Source organism: Coccinella septempunctata, chromosome 6 (genome assembly GCF_907165205.1).
Source record: "Coccinella septempunctata chromosome 6, icCocSept1.1, whole genome shotgun sequence".
In the NCBI taxonomy this organism is placed as follows: Eukaryota; Metazoa; Arthropoda; class Insecta; order Coleoptera; family Coccinellidae; genus Coccinella; species Coccinella septempunctata.
The window spans coordinates 12,706,933-12,725,172 of NC_058194.1; the positions used below are offsets into that span (position 1 = coordinate 12,706,933).

At 41.8% G+C, this 18,240-nt stretch overlaps 1 protein-coding gene across 1 annotated transcript in view; it reads left to right on the forward strand.

Moving 5' to 3' along the window:
- LOC123314933 (suppressor of lurcher protein 1) overlaps positions 1 to 18,240 on the forward strand; it is a 723,759-nt gene that overhangs the window by 683,316 nt on the left and 22,203 nt on the right. Inside the window, exon 11 of the mRNA XM_044900400.1 lies at positions 6,680 to 6,887. Within this exon, the coding sequence (XP_044756335.1) occupies positions 6,680 to 6,887 (208 nt within the window). The remainder of the gene's footprint in view (positions 1 to 6,679; positions 6,888 to 18,240) is intronic.

Here is an 18,240-nt window from a genome sequence, read left to right on the forward strand (position 1 = left end):
CTTTTGAACATGATCAGAATACTACTGTTCGCCGATGACACCTCAGCATTAGTTACTGCGCGGAGCTTTGACGAGTTACAGAGGTTATGTCACCTCTTAGTCCAGTGCTTTGTTGATTGGTGTCGATCTAATTCAATAATGATTAATATTGCCAAAACTGAATGCGTTCATTTTGCTCTGAGATCCAGCGAACACAGATTGGTTGTACGCTATTTGGACGAAGTAATTTCATCTGCGGACCATACCAAGTTCTTGGGTGTCCACATCGATTCCAACTTGAAGTGGAGCACTCATATCGATTCTATCTGTAAAAAACTCAATATCTCTTACTTTGCTTTAAGTAGAGTACGGAATTCACTTCCTTTGCGGTCCGACCTCAACATATACTACAGTTTGGTGTACAGTCACCTATCATACAACATCCTAGTGTGGGGTAATTCATCGGACGTTGGCAGAGTTTTTGTTATACAGAAGAGGATCTTGCGTATGATATTTAATGTTGAGCCTAGGTCCTCCAGTAGACCGGTTTTCATCGAAAATGGCCTCCTCACCCTGGCCTCGATTTTCATTCTCAAATGTTTGATCTATACCAAAGAACACGAAAATAAGTTCACCAAACTTTCTAGCTTTCATAGCTACAGTACAAGAAACGAAGGATTGTTGTGTGTACCAAAACATAATTCCTCTAGATTCGAATGTTCACCAATGTATCACTGTATCAAACTTTTTAATCACTTACCTAAATCATTGCGAAGTCTTAAGTTGAATGAATTCAAAAAAGCAGTTAAAGTTATTTTAGTTAGTAGATGTTATTATTCTGTTGCTGAATATTTTTCTGATTCTTGTGAGTAGGTTTCCATTTCGATTTTGTTTTTTTTCTCTGACTTGTCCTATACATGTATTTGTCTGACAGGACTAATAATGTATTATTATGACTTTAGCCTTGCGGCTTTCTCACTCCTCCCCAGAGGAAAATTCACTTATCCCAGATATCTCAGATATCAAAAGGATTAAGCTCTGTTGGAATCCTTTCCAGGCTTTCGGGCTCGTGGTGGTGGTCGGGTCCGGGTCGCTCCTCGCCTCCCTGCTGTAGATTGGATTCCTGCTCCACCTGCACTTCCTGTCGGCGCAGACGGTGTTCCTCCGCATTCCCCATGTATTTGCGTACAGTTCTCGCCGTTCCGAGCAGTACCGCCTTCTGCATGACTCTATAGATATTTTCGTCCAACTGAAGTTTCCTCAAGTTCTCCAGTAGTTTCTTCGGTATCAGGCCTGTAGATGAAATGACAATAGGGATGGTCTTGATATCTTTCAGCTTCCACTGTCTTCTGGTTTGTTCCTCGAGATCTCTGTATTTTGAAATTTTTTCAGTGTGCCTATCTAGAAGATTGTTATTATTTGGAATCGCCACATCGATGAAAAGTGCTCTGTCCTCATCCTCATTGAGCAATATGAGGTCTGGTCTATTATGGGTTATTTTCCGGTCTGTCAGAATCGTGCGATCCCAGTAGAGCTTGTGATGTTCATTTTCCAATACAGCATCCGGATGGTAATTGTAATAAGGAACCTTTTTTGAACTTAGAAGTTGGTGTTTTAGTGCTAATTCTTGGTGAAGAATCTTGGCAACAGCATCATGTCTATTTTTGTACTCCGTGCCCGCGAACTTCTGACATCCCCCGGTGATGTGCTGGATAGTTTCATGTGTCGCACAGCCATAACGGCAGCTATCGTCCGCCACTGAGGCATCCTTGGCGATATATTTCATGTAATTTCTTGTTGGAATCACCTGATCCTGGATGCCGAGCATGAAGCCCTCTGTCTCAGGAAACAACCTTCCGGAAGTCAACCAGTAGTTCGACGCAGATATGTCGACTTAATCATGATTGACCTCGTTCTGGTGCCTTCCATGCAAAGGTTTGCCAATCAGTTTCTGCATTTTACTTTCTGCAGAGTGTTCGACGGTTTCCAAGTGATACTGTTGTTGCTTTAACGGTGTTGAACTATCAGCAACACAAACTACTCGATAGAGTTCTGACGAAGCAGCCTTGCTCAGGAAATATTTTCGAAGTCCTTCAATTTCCTGGGACATACGGTTGGACAAATCAACAATTCCTCTACCCCCAAGATGTCGTGGCAGCTCTGTGTGTTCTATTGAGCTTTTGGGGTGATGTTTATTGTGTTTAGTCAGCATCGTCCTTATTTTTCTCTGTAGTTCTGCTAAATCGGTGGTCGTCCAAGAGATGATACCGAATGAACAGCTCAGCGCCGAGCAAGCGTGGGTGTTAATCGCTTTCATGAGATTCTTGCTGTTAAGACCAGTTCTCATTATCCTTCTCAATCTTCGGGTGAACTCCTCCGTTAATTCTTTCTTCATCTGAGTCTGATTGATTTTTCTTGCCTGTTTTATGCCTAGATACTTGTATGTGTCTCCTTCCTTCAATGCTTCAATTTCTGCACCTTACTTGAGTTTGAACGTACCATCTTCTATTTTCTCTCTCGTTATGTTCAGCAGTCGACATTTTTCTAATCCAAACTTCATTTTGATGTCTTCCGAAAATCCTTCCACCATTTTCAGCATCTGTTGCATTTGTTTTTTGGTAGATGCGAAGAGTTTAAAATCGTCCATGTAAAGTATTATAGATGATTCAGTTTCATCATAGTTCTACTGCCGCTCTTGATGGAAAATCCGTAGTCCGTAGAATTCAATCTATGAGACAAGGGATTCAGGGCCATGCAGAACCACAGAGGGCTCAGCGAGTCTCCTTGGAAAATTCCGCGTCTTATTGGAATAGGTCCTGTTGTAATGAAGCAATCTGCTGCTTTCATTTGAAGACTAGTACGCCAGGTTGACATGGCGTTTTTCAGGAACTTAACAATATTGGGATCCACCTTGTAAATCTTCAAGATCGTCAAGAGCCATTCGTGGGGTATAGAATCGAATGCTTTTTTGTAGTCTATGTACGCAGCGTAAAGATTCCTCCTCTTGGAGAACGCTTGATTGCAGGTAACTGAATCAATTATTAGCTGTTCTTTGCACCCTCGGCTGTCTTTGGTGCATCCTTTCTGTTGCATAGCGATGATGTTATTCCTTTCGCAATGGTTGTGAATTCGATTTGAAATTCACGATGTGATTAATTTGTACATCGTTGGAAGACATGTGATTGGTCGGTATTTGGATGAGTCTTCTGTATTCCTTTGGTCTTTAGGTAACAGGTACGTTGTACCATATGTAAGGAATATTGGCATTTTTTCAGGATTTTCAATGACATCATTTATTGCGGAGGTCAATTTGTCATGCATGATCCAAAGTTTCTTGATCCAGAAGTTCTGTAATCCATCAGGCCCAGGTGCTTTCCAGTTGTGTAGTCCTTTGATAGCTGATTTTACTTCTTCAATTTTTATCTTGTCATGCTGCATCGGCTCATATTTTATAGCTTCAGATTTTTCATCTTCAATCCATCCGGTATCTCCATTGAACTGAGGTTTCGTTGATAATTGTTCGGTCCAGAATTGTTCTATGGCTTCCTTACCAAAGGAAGTTACTACCAAGTAACTTTCCATTTTCTACATTAGACGATGTGAAGGACCGGTAGAAAGTCTCTTCCGACTTTTCGAATGAATTATTGTCTCTTTTTCGGCTATAATTGCTTTTATATCTCCTCAGGCGTTCTGCATACAGACTTAACTTTTGCTTCAGAGTGTCGAGGCAGTGGTGAGCTGTAGCATTCTCCGTCTCTGCCGTGTGTGTTCTGTTTCTATCCATGATTTCTTTGGCAGCTTTCACAACCTTTCTTCCGCGATTCCCGTTCAAGTACTCCGTCAGTCGTCAAATGTCTCTTCTTAGTCTCTCTGTTTTGTGTTGAAGACGTTTCTGCCATGGTGGCGCATGTAATTTGTGTAATTTTGGACCATCGTTGTTCGTTCGGCGAATTTTTGCCCCTATGGTTTTAGCCGTCGTTAGCGCTGCACAGTGAAAAACTAGATGCAGATATTCCAATGAACTTCCATTTTGTAGGTACTCAGGTAAAACGTCCTTATTCAAGATGTCTATTATGAGTGACAGTTTCTTGGATGTATTGAGTCGGGGAGGTGCTATTCGATGAAGAGGATCTGTTCCTTCCAGTTCGGCAAAGTATCTCCTCATCTCAGAGTCAACTTGTCGGTGGAGCTCATCCCTATCGTCCTGGTGTTTAGGCTCATTTGCTTTGCAAGATGGACTTTCAGTATCAATGTCTTGTGGGTGTTGTTGCCCAGGCATGTGAATTTCATCAGAGGTGTTGGTGTTATTCTCTATTGCTAGCGGAAGCTGAAGTTCTCATTTAATTGCGTCGATTCGGGCCGTTGGTATGAGTTCATTTCTCAGAATCACGCGGTACTGGTCTGCCACTCGTTGTTCAGTGACATTGAGATTTGGGTAGGCGTTGCAGAATTTCTCATGGAGCCTTTTCCTATAGTTGTACGTGTTCTGCCCTAGTCCCGTGATGGAGTTATATATGCGCACAATAGTTTCATTCATGGACGTTGTCCACTTCATGCGCTTTCTAACTAACCCCGCTTGGGTGAGCACTGGCTGAATATCCTGCGCAGCACCTTCAGCGGTTCGAGTCGGCAATTGAACTGGACTCGTTGGTTGCTGTTGTTGCTTTGGAGCTGTAGCTTCTTTTGCAGCAGGAGCCCGCTTCCTCAACATCCTGCCACCGACGTCCCGCATGCTGTCATGTCCAGCGCCGATTCCAGACATGTCCTGACGATCCCCAGGCAGCGACTTGTTTCCGAGGCTTCTCGTTATCACCATTTCCATGGGTTTGTGCTCCCCTTTCTCGGTTTGGGTGAGGGGTAGAGAAATGGGAGCAGAAAGAGCACCCCCATAAAGGATGTGAAAGAGAGAGGATAAAGGAATGGGACTGCGGACAGCAGGCGTAGCTGGCTGCACCGTCTACGTCGTTACGATGGCTACCCGGCAGGTCATCTACTAGATAGCTGCCTGGCAGGCCAGACATTATTATTATTATTATTAGATCACAGAGGGCATCCATTTTGGATCACGCATTTGTGAGAATCGATCGGACGAGTGTTGGTGTTGAACCGGCATTATTAAATTTAATCTTACAGATCACAATATGCTTTTACTTAATTTCTTGAGTGTCAGTTCATAAGTTGAAGACACAAACCATTTTCCCATCATTAAAGCATTCTCCCAGGCTTTACGTCTATCAACTTCCTCTAAGATTCTCCTTTTGTTGGTTATATGAATTTTTTGATTTTTACTCGGAAAATAATGAAAATGGATTTCAGGATTCTTAGATTTTTTAGAGCTCCATCCATAAACACAGCAGTTAGTGTTCTTCACAGTATTTTCTGTAGGCATATGTTTTTATCAGATTAAAAACCAAATAAAAACACTCACTTTCTCAGGCACAAACCGTCGAATATCGAATACTCGTTTTTTCTTTTGATTTTGTATTGATGTTCATTTTGTTCATTTTTTTATTTTGAAAATATCTTTGGTCGAGTATATTTTCAGATACTGTGTACTAGCTTGGGGTGGTTGCTACAAAAATGCCCTTGATCCCATAGGCAAAATGCAAAATAATATTTTGCGGATTATATTGAAGAATGGGCGTCAGGCGTCTTCACCCAACCAACTCACTGTACGATTAAGCTTATGCTTTCATTATTAGAAATATTCATTTGTACAGGTCGATACTCCGAACTATTTTGTTGTAAAATGTTGTCCAGGCTTAACAAGAGAAGGGCATCTCCTGGCATTCCCCTTTATACAACCAATTTCACTCTAGAGAATATTTTTTATTAGGGCCCAAAATTCTATAGTCTCCTGCCTTAAACATTTTAAATGAAAAAATTTCGTAATCTTTCAAAGCGCAGTCGAAGAGGTACATTTCATCTTACACTAATGATTTTTCGAAGATTTTCATAACCTAGTTGAGTTTTATTTTATTTCATTTTATTTTTCTGATATAGGACGATATGTGGTATCGATCTCTCAGTAGTTCCTGTTTCCTCATCTTTCTTTAAGAGTAAATCTATTGGGCGTGAAGTGAGGGTAATTTGGGCAAATAACTTGAGCTTTATTAATTCGATCACACACGAGCGTGAGCTCAGGTGAAGAGTTGTTCGGGCTCGGGGAAAAAAGAAGAAAAATAATTATGAATTATGCAATACTGATTCCAAAATACTCAAAATACGTTTATGCGTGGGGATCTACCAGACGTTAAGGTTTTAAACAATTTTAGTTTTCGAACGATAGGAATTCTATTCTGAAAACGTTCGAATTTTTCATTATCTTATTTTAGTATTATTTGTTTGTATGTTTGTTCTCCTTCTTATTTTCTACAAGGTTATGTACGATTTGCAGAATAGATAAAATTTAATGAAACTGAAATGGAATATACAAAAAGTATGGTACTAGTCCAAAATTCCATCAAATATTACGCGTCCAGAATCTGACAAAAACGCTTAAAAAAAGGGTCATCTAATGAAAGTATAAGTTTCCGATGGAACTTTTATCATCTATCATGGCCAATTCATATTTCTTACGTCTCAGAAATATTTTCCGAGATCTCGATATTCAGCAGTGAATTAATCCTAATGATGTCAAGATTCGCCTTCGATGAAAATGGAAACATCACTCTAACAGAAACCATTAATTTTTTTGCAGATTTCGGGATCAGAACCGGCACGCAACTACCGGACTATCCATGTGCCTTCGTTTTCAATAGTAATGAATCAAGAACTGGTATTTTCTACAGCCCTAATTATCCTGGATCGTATCCCCGAGACACGGAATGCCATTACTTCTTTCACGGAAATCACGACGAAAAAGTTCATTTACATTTCAACTACTTCGATATTGAAGGAGTACTACCGTAAGTATAGACTTTTCAATGAAAGGGATTCATGACCACAAATCTTCTGGTACACATTTTTCGTAAAATCTTTTTATTGAAGAACAAGAATAAAATAGTAAGAATTGATTTAATAACTAAGAATTAGGGGAAAGCTGAATGTGAAAGAAAACCATTTGATCTTTGAAGTCTCTCCACGGCCATTTAAGTAAACCATTAATCTTTTCAACTCAGAATTAACAATTTATAATACCGCAAGCGCAAATAAGACGTTTTATTCTTGTATTAACACTGAATTCGAAACAATCAACATGGATAGTCAAGGAATATGATCATAATTATGGGTTGTGCACTCACAAAATGATACATATTGATGCAAGAATTTGATGATTTCAGTAGAAATGAGAATTGCGAATTCCTTTTTGCATGTGAAAAAATTGATCCTCCTTTTTTTTACAATGGGTACTAAGGCTATGTTTTCCCTGTAAATTTATTTTTTGTTCCAATGAACAAAAATGTCTATCAATAGAGAATAATTTGAATATGTTACTCTGAAACCATCGGCCGGATTCTACCCAGTAACGAGTTCAGTCGGCGCAATTGAATCCTAAACCTACCTTGAAAATTCGTTTTGGTTGATGATTCAAACCTAAAATAATGTCCAGTATATTCTTTGGTCGAAGCGTTCACAAACGTACCTTTTCTTTCTCGGAGTATGCTCTCTGAGCATGGTCATACTCATACTCTACTCTCGGAGTAAGATTGTGAACGCAAACTAGGCGAGTAAAGTCTTGTTCAGACCAGGTTGATAGTGTAGTCAAGTAGCGAGTAATTTAGTCACTAAAAATGTGTGAACATCAGAAATTTAGGAGAGTAGCTTAGCCAGTAATTTAATCTTCTTTAGACTAAGCCAGTAGTTTAGTCGAATAGCGAGTGAATCATTCATTAAACCTTCAATTGTGAGCACACAATCCATTTGTTCTAATTTTGACATATAAACTGACACCGAGACTGACGTTCATTGACGTTTTGAAACGTTTTACTTTTCGCAACCAGTAAAGCAAAGTAAAAAATTTCGCAACTGATGATGAAACTATACTTGCTTTCATAGAAAATTTTGAAGGAATCTCCGAGAGAAGCTTTCAAAGACGTTTTGGTACTTTTTATTTGAATTCATAGCAACATCCTATTCAAAATTAGAAAAAATATTATGTGAAACACGTTGGGAAAAACTATTATATACAGGGTGAATCCTGTTGAACTGTACAGGATGGCAAAATTGGTTATGCCTGAATTACAACTTTTTCAACCCAACGAGATAGGGGAAAATGCATAGCACATTACGGTCGTCTTTCTCGAGAAACAATAATAATAATAATAATGAGAGCCAAGTACGTGGAAGAATTGAAGATTATTCCGGCCTGCAGATCTTGGGCCGAGATACTAGCGCACAGAATGCAGAAGGCGGTGTTGCTTGGGTCACTGCATATCATCAGATCCCATGAACTCTAGATGCCACTTGCAGCTCATCTCTTTTGTTAAGGGACGCTGCAAGGGCCGGACGAAGAACTTCTCCGTGGAATGTGTGAGGGGTTATTAGTGAGTAGCCAAACAAGATCTCGGAGTCTCACGCTACCTAGAGTGCGGACCCTCTGGGCGCCCATAAAGGGTTTTCCCCTCACACGAAGGAAGAAAAATATTAATAAAAATAATAATCATCGAATAGCACCTCCCCGACTCAATACATCCAAGAAACTGTCACTCATAATCGACATCTTGAATAAGGACGTTTTACCTGAGTACCTACAGAATGGAAGTTCATTGGAATATTTTCATCTAGTTTTTCACTGTGCAGCGCTAACGACGGCTTAAACCATAGGGGCAAAAATTCGTCGAACGAACAACGATGGTCCAAAATTACACAAATTACATGCGCCACCATGGCAGAAACGTCTTCAACACAAAACAGAGAGACTAAGAAGAGACATTGGACGACTGACGGAGTACTTGAACGGGAATCGCGGAAGAAAGGTTGTGAAAGCTGCCAAAGAAATCATATATAGAAACAGAACAAACACAGAACGAGAGACGGAGAATGCTACAGCTCACCACTGCCTCGACACTCTGAAGCAAAAGTTAAGTCTGTATGCAGAACGCCTGAGGAGATATAAAAGCAATAATAGCCAAAAAAGAGACAATAATTCATTCGAAAAGTCGGAAGAAACTTTCTACCGGTCACTCACTTCGTCTGATGTAGAAAATGGAAAGTTACCACCAAAGAAGGCCATAGAACAATTCTGGACCGAACAATTATCAACGAAACCTCAGTTCAATGGAGATACCGGATGGATTGAAGATGAAAAATCTGAAGCTATTATATAAAATTTAGGCAGCATGACATGATCACAATTAAAGAAGTGAAAACAGCTATCAGAGGACTACACAACTGGAAAACACCTGGGCCTGATGGATTACAGAACTTCTGGATAAAAAAAACTTTGGATCATTAATGACAAATTGACCTCCGCAATAAATGATGTCATTGAAAATCCTGAAAGAATGCCAGTATTCCTTACACATGGCACAACATGTCTGTTAAAGACCAAAGGAATACAAAAGACCCATCCAAGTACCGACCAATCACATGTCTTCCAACGATGTACAAATTAATCACATCGTGCATTTCAAACCGAATACACAACCCTTGCGAAAGGAATAACATCATCGCCATGCAACAGAAAGGATGCACCAAAGAGAGCCGAGGGTGCAAAGAACAGCTAATAATTAATTCAGTTATCTGCAATCAAGCGTTCTCCAAGCGGAGAAATCTTTACGCTGCGTACATAGACTACAAAAAAGCGTTCGATTCTATACCCCACGAATGGCTCTTGACGATCTTGAAGATTTACAAGGTGGATCCCAATATTGTTAAGTTCCTGAAAAACGCCATGTCAACCTGGCGTACTAGTCTTCAAATGAAAGCGGCAGATTGCTCCATTACAACAGGACCTATTCCAATAAGACTCGGAATTTTCCAAGGAGACTCGCTGAGCCCTCTGTGGTTCTGCATGGCCCTGAATCCCTTGTCTCATAGATTGAATTCTACGGACTACGGACTTTCCATCAAGAGCGGCAGTAGAACTATGATGAAACTGAATCATCTACTTTACATGGACGATTTTAAACTCTTCGCATCTACCAAAAAACAAATGCAACAGATGCTGAAAATGGTGGAAGGATTTTCGGAAGACATCAAAATGAAGTTTGGATTAGAAAAATGTCGACTGCTGAACATAACGAGAGAGAAAATAGAAGATGGTACGTTCAAACTCAAGGAAGGTGCAGAAATTGAAGCATTGAAGGAAGGAGACACATACAAGTATCTAGGCATAAAACAGGCAAGAAAAATCAATCAGACTCAGATGAAGAAAGAATTAACGGAGGAGTTCACCCGAAGATTGAGAAGGATAATGAGAACTGGTCTTAACAGCAAGAATCTCATGAAAGCGATTAACACCCACGCTTGCTCGGCGCTGAGCTGTTCATTCGGTATCATCTCTTGGACGACCACCGATTTAGCAGCCTTACAGAGAAAAATAAGGACGATGCTGACTAAACACAATAAACATCACCCCAAAAGCTCAATAGAACGGACAGAGCTGCCACGACATCTTGTGGGTAGAAGAATTGTCGATTTGTCCAACCGTATGTCCCAGGAAATTGAAGGACTTCGAAAATATTTCCTGAGCAAGACTGCTTCGTCAGAACTCCATCGAGTAGTTTGTGTTGCTGATAGTTCAACACCGTTAAAGCTACAACAGGATCACCTGGAAACCGTCGAACACTCTGCAGAAAGTAAAATGCAAAAACTGATTGGCAAACCTTCGCATGGAACGCACCAGAACGAGGTCAACCATGATTACGTCGACATATCTGCGTCGAACTACTGGTTGACTTCCGGAAGGTTGTTTCCTGAGACAGAGGGCTTCATGCTTGCCATCCAGGATCAGGTGATTCCAACAAGAAATTACATGAAATATATCACCAAGGATGCCTCAGTGGCGGACGATAGCTGTCGTTATGGCTGTGCGACACATGAAACTGTCCAGCACATCACCGGGGGATGTCAGAAGTTCGCGGGCACGGAGTACAAAAATAGACATGATGCTGTTGCCAAGATTCTTCACCAAGAATTGGCACTAAAACACCAACTTCTAAGTTCGAAAAAGGTTCCTTATTACAATTACTATCCGGATGCTGTGTTGGAAAATGAACATCACAAGCTCTACTGGGATCGCACGGTTCTGACAGACCGTAAAATAACCCACAATAGACCAGACCTCATATTGCTCAATAAGGATGAGGACAGAGCGCTATTCATCGATGTGGCGATTCCAAATAATAACAATCTTCTAGATAGGCACACTGAAAAAATTTCAAATTACAGAGATCTCGAGGAACAAACTAGAAGACAGTGGAAGCTGAAAGATATCAAGACCATCCCTATTGTAATTTAATCTACAGGCCTGATACCGAAGAAACCCTTGGAGAACTTGAGGAAACTTCAGTTGGACGAAAATATCTATAGCGTCATGCAGAAGGTGGTACTGCTCGGAACGGCGAGAACTGTACGCAAGTACATAGGGAATGCAGAGGAACACCGTCTGCTCCGACAGGAGGTGCCTTATAGATAGAGAGCTGACGGGAGCCCTAAAAATGTTGGGTATAAGAGAAAGAGAACATCAAAAACTCATTAGCCTTATGCAAAAGGCAGTGATATTGTCTACCTGCTCGATAATCAGAAGGATACTGGCTAGGGATTGAATCGTTGGTTATTAAAACCTCGGTTCTATCTGCTACAACCATAAATTGTGAAATTTAAAAAAATAATAATAATAATAATGTATGGCCTGCCTGGCAGCTATCTGGTAGATGGCCACGCCTGCTGTCTGCAGTCCCATTCCTTTTTCCTCTCTCTTTCACATCCTTTATAGGGGTGCTCTTTCTGCTCTCATTTCTCTACCCCTCACCCAAACCGAAAAAGGGGAGCACAAACCTATGGAAATGGTGATAACGAGAAGCCTCGGAAACAAGTCGCTGCCTGGGGATCGTCAGGGCATGTCTGGAGCCGGCGCTGGACATGACAGCATGCGGGACGTAGGTGGCAGGATGTTGAGGAAGCGGGCTCCTGCTGCAAAAGAAGCTACAGCTCCAAAGCAACAACAGCAACCAACGAGTCCAATTCAATTGCCGACTTGAACCGCTGAAGGTGCTGCGCAGGATATTCAGCCAGTGCTCACCCAAGCGGGGTTAGTTAGAAAGCGCATGAAGTGGACAACGTCCATGAATGAAACTATTGTGCGCATATATAACTCCATCACGAGACTAGGGCAGAACACGAACAACTATAGAAAAAGGCTCCATGAGGAATTCTGCAACGCCCTTCCAAATCTCAATGTCACTGAACAACGAGAGGCAGACCAGTACCGCGTAATTCTGAGAAATGAACTGATACCAACGGCCCGAATCGACGCAATTAAACGAGAACTTCAGCGTCCGCCTGCAATAGAGAATAACACCAACACCTCTGATGAAATTCACATGCCTGAGCAACAACAGGCAGAAGAAACTGATACTGAAAGTCCATCTTGCAACGCAAGTGAGCCTGAACACCAGGATGATAGGGAAGAGCTCCACCGACAAGTTGACTCTGAGATGAGGAGATACTTTGCCGAACTGGAAGGAACAGATCCTCTTCATCGAGTAGCACCTCCACGACCCAATACATCCAAGAAACTGTCACTTATAATCGACATCTTGAATAAGGACGTTTTACCTGAGTACCTACAGAACGGATGTTCATTGGAATATCTGCATCTAGTTTTTTACTGTGCAGCGCTAACGACAGCGAAAACCATAGGGGCAAAAATTCGCCGAACGAACAACGATGGTACAAAATTACACAAATTACACGCGCCAGCATGGCAGAAACGTCTTCAACACAAAACAGAAAGGCTAAGAAGAGACATTGGACGACTGACGGAGTACTTGAACGGGTTCGAGGAAGAAAGGTTGTGAAAGCTGCCAAAGAGATCATGGATTGAAACAGGATACACACAGAACGAGAGACGGAGAATGCTACAGCTCGCCACTGCCTCGACACTCTGAAGCAAAAACTAAGTCTGTATGCAGAACGCCTGAGGACATATAAAAGCAATTAGAGCCGGAAAAGAGACAATAATTCATTCGAAAAGTCGGAAGAAACTTTCTACCGGTCACTCACATCGTCGGATGGAGAAAATGGAAAGTCACCACCAAAGGAAGCCATTGAACAATTCTGGACCGAACAATTATCAACGAAACCTCTGTTCAATGGAGATACCGAATGGATTGAAGATAAAAAATCTGAAGCTATTAAATATGAGGCGATGCAGCATGACACGATCACAATTGAAGAAGTAAAATCAGCAATCAGAGGACTGCACAACTGGAAAGCACCTGGGCCTGATGGATTACAGAACTTCTGGATCAAGAAACTTTGGATCATGCATGACAAATTGACCTCCGCAATGAATGATGTCATTGAAAATCCTGAAAGAATGCCAGTATTCCTTATACATGGCACAACATACCTATTACCTAAAGACCAAAGGAATACAGAAGACCCATCCAAGTACCGACCAATCACATGTCTTCCAACGATGTACAAATTAATCACATAGTGCATTTCAAACCGAATTCACAACCATTGCGAAAGGAATAACATCATCGCCATGCAACAGAAAGGATGCACCAAGGACAGCCGAGGGTGCAAAGAACAACTAATAATAGATTCAGTTATCTGCAATCAAGCGTTCTCCAAGCGGAGGAATCTTTACGCTGCATACATAGACTACAAAAAGGCATTCGATTCTATACCTCACGAATGGCTCTTGACGATCTTGAAGATTTACAAAATGGACCCCAATATTGTTAAGTTTGAGGTGTAAGTGTTTACGGGAAACATTAAAACACTTGTGGAAACGAAGGAATATGTTTATTCATCGGGAGATCTGTTCTAATTACAAGAATGTTTCGACCGTTGTCGATAACTGCTAACCAGTCTCTGTAACCACTGTCCTCTTTTACCTATATTTGAGGTATTTATATACCTGCCCAATGGGCTCCGTGGACTTGCGCCTCCCAAATCTTTCTAGTCCCTTGTACCTGAAGTGACTCATATGACATGACAACGAAGATTTCATTGCAATTCGGGAATTTCCTTGACGGTGGAGAAAGTTGAGGGTCAAGTCCAAGAATGCCATTGTTACAATGTGCAGGTATCTTCTGGGGATGACAAACTTGGTTCGACACGTACACTGTGTCGAATCGCTTTTATCACCACATACCCCCTTACCAGTAATAACGTTACGATGAAAAATGAAACAATTTATATTTGTACATTATTACTATGGAAAATTGTGAAAAAGAGAGAAAAAAAAATTAGTATTAGATATGCTTGAAAAAAAAAAATGTATATATAAATGGTGAATGTAATTGGCTTAATCTAATCCGACTTGTAATCTATCCGGGAAACGTACTCTTCTACCTGAACGTGTAGTGCAATGTTCGCGATTACTATTTCCTTCAGTATGTTCGGGTTTGAAAGTTTGATCGGGTACAACTACGGATTGAGAATTAAACTCGCTTTCGGGTTCGCAGTCTTTCGTCAAAAGAAAGGCTGGTTTTAGTCGGTCTAATGAGACGGTCACTTTTTTGTCGCCTATTTTGATTACGAAATATTTATCATGGCGATGTACTACCTCGTATGGTCCGTCATACGGAGATTGCAAGGGCGCGCGAACTGCATCTCGCCGAACAAAAACGTGCTTAGCAGTAGACAGGTCTTTGAAAATGAAGGTTGGTTTAGAACCATGCCGAATAACGGCGTTTGGCTTGACATCGTTGAGCCGTACCTTCAATTTTTCTACGAAATCCGAATTTGTTTTCTGATTCGAAGGGGCAAAAAATTCGGCAGGTAGTCGAAGACTTGAACCGTAAATCATTTCGGCAGAAGTTGCATTCAAATCTTCTTTGATGCACGATCGAATTCCTAAAAGAACTATTGGTAATGTTTTCAACCAATTGTCCGTGGCGTGGCACTTTATTACTGCCTTAAGTTGGCGGTGAAACCGTTCGACCATACCGTTAGCTTGAGGGTGGTAAGCTGTTGTACGTATGTGTTTTGTACCGAGTAGCTTGCATAGTTCCCTAAATAAATTGGATTCGAACTGTCGACCTTGATCCGATGTTATTCGGAGCGGGACACCGAAACGCGAAATCCAAGTAGACAAAAAGGCTGAGGCCACAGTGGAGGCTTCCATATCTTCGATTGGCGCTACCTCCGGCCACCTTGAAAAACGGTCAATACATGTAAGGCAATATCGGTAGCCTTGTGAATATGGCATTGTGATAATGTCGATGTGGACATGTTCGAATCTACCAGCTAAACTGTCAAACTGTTTGATTGGCGTGGAAACGTGGCGAGTTATTTTATTTCGTTGACACGGGACACAACAGCGCGTCCACTCGCGGCAGTCCTTATTCATCGATGGCCACACGAAACGCGAACTTATTAATTTGTTTGTGGCTTTTATACCAGGGTGCGAAAGGTTGTGCAAAGAGTAGAAAATGTTTCGGCGAAACTGTTTTGGCACAAATGGTCTAACGCTTTCGTTGGTTAAATCGCAGTAAATTTGGACGTTGAAATCGGGAAAATAGACTTTCTTTATGTTGAGGGAGTTTTCATTTCCGGATTCGAGGATTTTGAGTAATTCCTCGTCGATTTCTTGCGCGACTGCGAGAGTACGATGGTCAACTACCTCGGAAATTTCTTCGATTCGCGATAATGCGTCGGCTACACTGTTGTCCTGGCCTTTGATATACCGTATATCAGTAGTGAATTGGCCAATATAGTCGAGTTGCCGAAATTGTCGAGGGGAACATTTATCCAAATTTTGATTGAATGCGTATGTGAGTGGTTTGTGATCGGTGAATATCACGAAGTTTCGACCTTCCACGGCGTATCTGAAACGTTTTACAGCGTAGTACATTGCTAATAGCTCTCTGTCGTATGCGCTATATTTACTTTGAGCTGTAGATAGAGATTTTGTATAAAACGCTAAAGGTTGCCACGAATTATTAGTCAATTGTTGTAGGTTGTAGAGCTGCTCCTATCGCGTAATCGGAGGCATCTACCACAATGCTGATTGGTGCGCCAGGGATAGGGTGCGCTAACATAGTTGCGTCAACTAGAGCTTGCTTTACCAAGTTCAAAGCGTTAAGTGCGCTTTCATTCCAGGATATCACCGCGTTTCTTTTGATTTTACCTTTCAATAGGTCGGTTAAAGGTTGCAAGATTTCAGCTGCGTTGGAAATGAACCGTCGATAAAAGTTTACCATGCCTAAGAATCTGCGAAGTTGTTTGATATTTTCTGGTTTGGGAAATTTTACGATAGCATCTACACGTTCCGCCAAAGGTTTTATGCCTTGTGAGTTAACAGTATATCCGAGAAAAGTTATTTCGTTTACTCCGAAAACACATTTCGCCGGATTGATTACAACGCCGTACTCATTTAAACGTTTGAACAAAATGTTCAGGTGTTCGTAATGCTGCGTCTCGTTATCCGAAGCAATTAAAAAATCGTCAATGTACGCATAAACAAAATCTAAACCACGAATTATTTCGTCGACAAATCTTTGACAGGTTTGTGCAGCATTACGTAATCCAAACATTGTGTTAACGGCCTCGAAAAGACCGAACGGGATAATGATCGCGGTTTTTTCGATATCTTCTTCCGCGACAGGAATTTGATGGTAGGCTCTCACTAGGTCGATCTTAGAGAATACTGTCTTACCATACAATTTCTGGGAGAAATCCTCGATATGAGGTGGTGTGTACCTGTCGGGTATCGTCCTAGCGTTTAAGGCGCGATAGTCTCCACATGGACGGAGAGTGCCGTCTTTCTTGGGAACGCTGTGAAGTGGAGATGACCAGGGACTCTTCGATGGGCGGATGGCTCCTTGTTCTATCATAACTTCAAATTCCGTCTGGATCTGCTTAAGACGGTCAGGGGCAAGTCGTCGTGCTTTACAATGGATTGGTGGACCAGGTGTCGTTTTTATATGGTGTTTGGTTCCATGCTTAATTGCTTCCTTCCTGAATACCGGTGGCCGAGTAAGTTCAGGGTATTCTTCTAGAAGTCGATGATACACTGATTCGCCATTTACCACTTTCACGGAAGAAACGTCTGTTTTTACTGGTTTACCGTTCGTTGAAAAGTTTGTTATCGAATCGATCAACCGTCGGTTTCTCGCGTCCACTAATAATCCATAATACGACAAGAAGTCTATACCGATAATAGGTGTGTTAACGTCCGCCACTACAAATTTCCACCCAAAACTTCGTCGAAGGTACAGGTCCAATTTCAACGCGATAGTGCCGTATGTACTGATGCGTGTGCCGTTCGCTGCAGAAAGTTCATACGTGTGTTTTTGCATCGGTCCCTTTAGGCGATTTCGCGGGTAAACACACAAGTCCGCACCCGTATCGACAAGAAAAGATACTCTTGTCTGTCTGTCGGTAACGAAAATGCGGCGAGCTTTCGAGTCGTCATCGTGAGCCGCGTTTACGGACGACTTTTGTCGTTTCCCGACGACCAGTTACACGGAGGGTTACACTTTTTGGCCTTATTTCCAAACCTAGAGTGGTAAAAACAGAGACCATCCTGCTTTTGGTATCGACTACGGCTTGAACTTCGTCCGCGTCTTCGTCAAGGTGAGCGTCGCCTGTTTAGCGACAAAGTTTCAATTCGCGAACGCAACTGTCTTAATTCTTCCCGCAATTCACCAAGTTCACTGCATCCGCGATCGCTGGACATTGCGGCGATTCGTCGCGGTTCTTCGCGTATTTCGCGTATACGGTCAGCCATCTCGATGATAGCTGCAATGCTTGTCTCGGTAGACGCGGCCAAAACTCGCTGAATGTCCGTAGGTAGACGATTTTTCCACAGCGTCAGAATGAAATCGTCCGGGATTGTCGCGGTCGCAAGCTTTTTCAAGTCTCGGAAAAACTGCGAGGGCGTTCGGTCGCCGATTTCCTCACTCTCGATCAACTTTTTCACTCGCGAACTGTCTGATTCGGTTAGTCTCTTCATCAGTTCTTGTTTTAAGTACGCGTATCGATTCGTCACAGGTGGATGCAGGATAACGTCCTCGATTTGTTCGATGTATTGTTCGCCGAGGTTCGCGATAGTTATGCTAAACTTCGTGTCGTCGTTGGTTACGCGAGCTGAAGTGAATTGAGCTTCTAAAAGCTTGAACCATAGCGCGATTT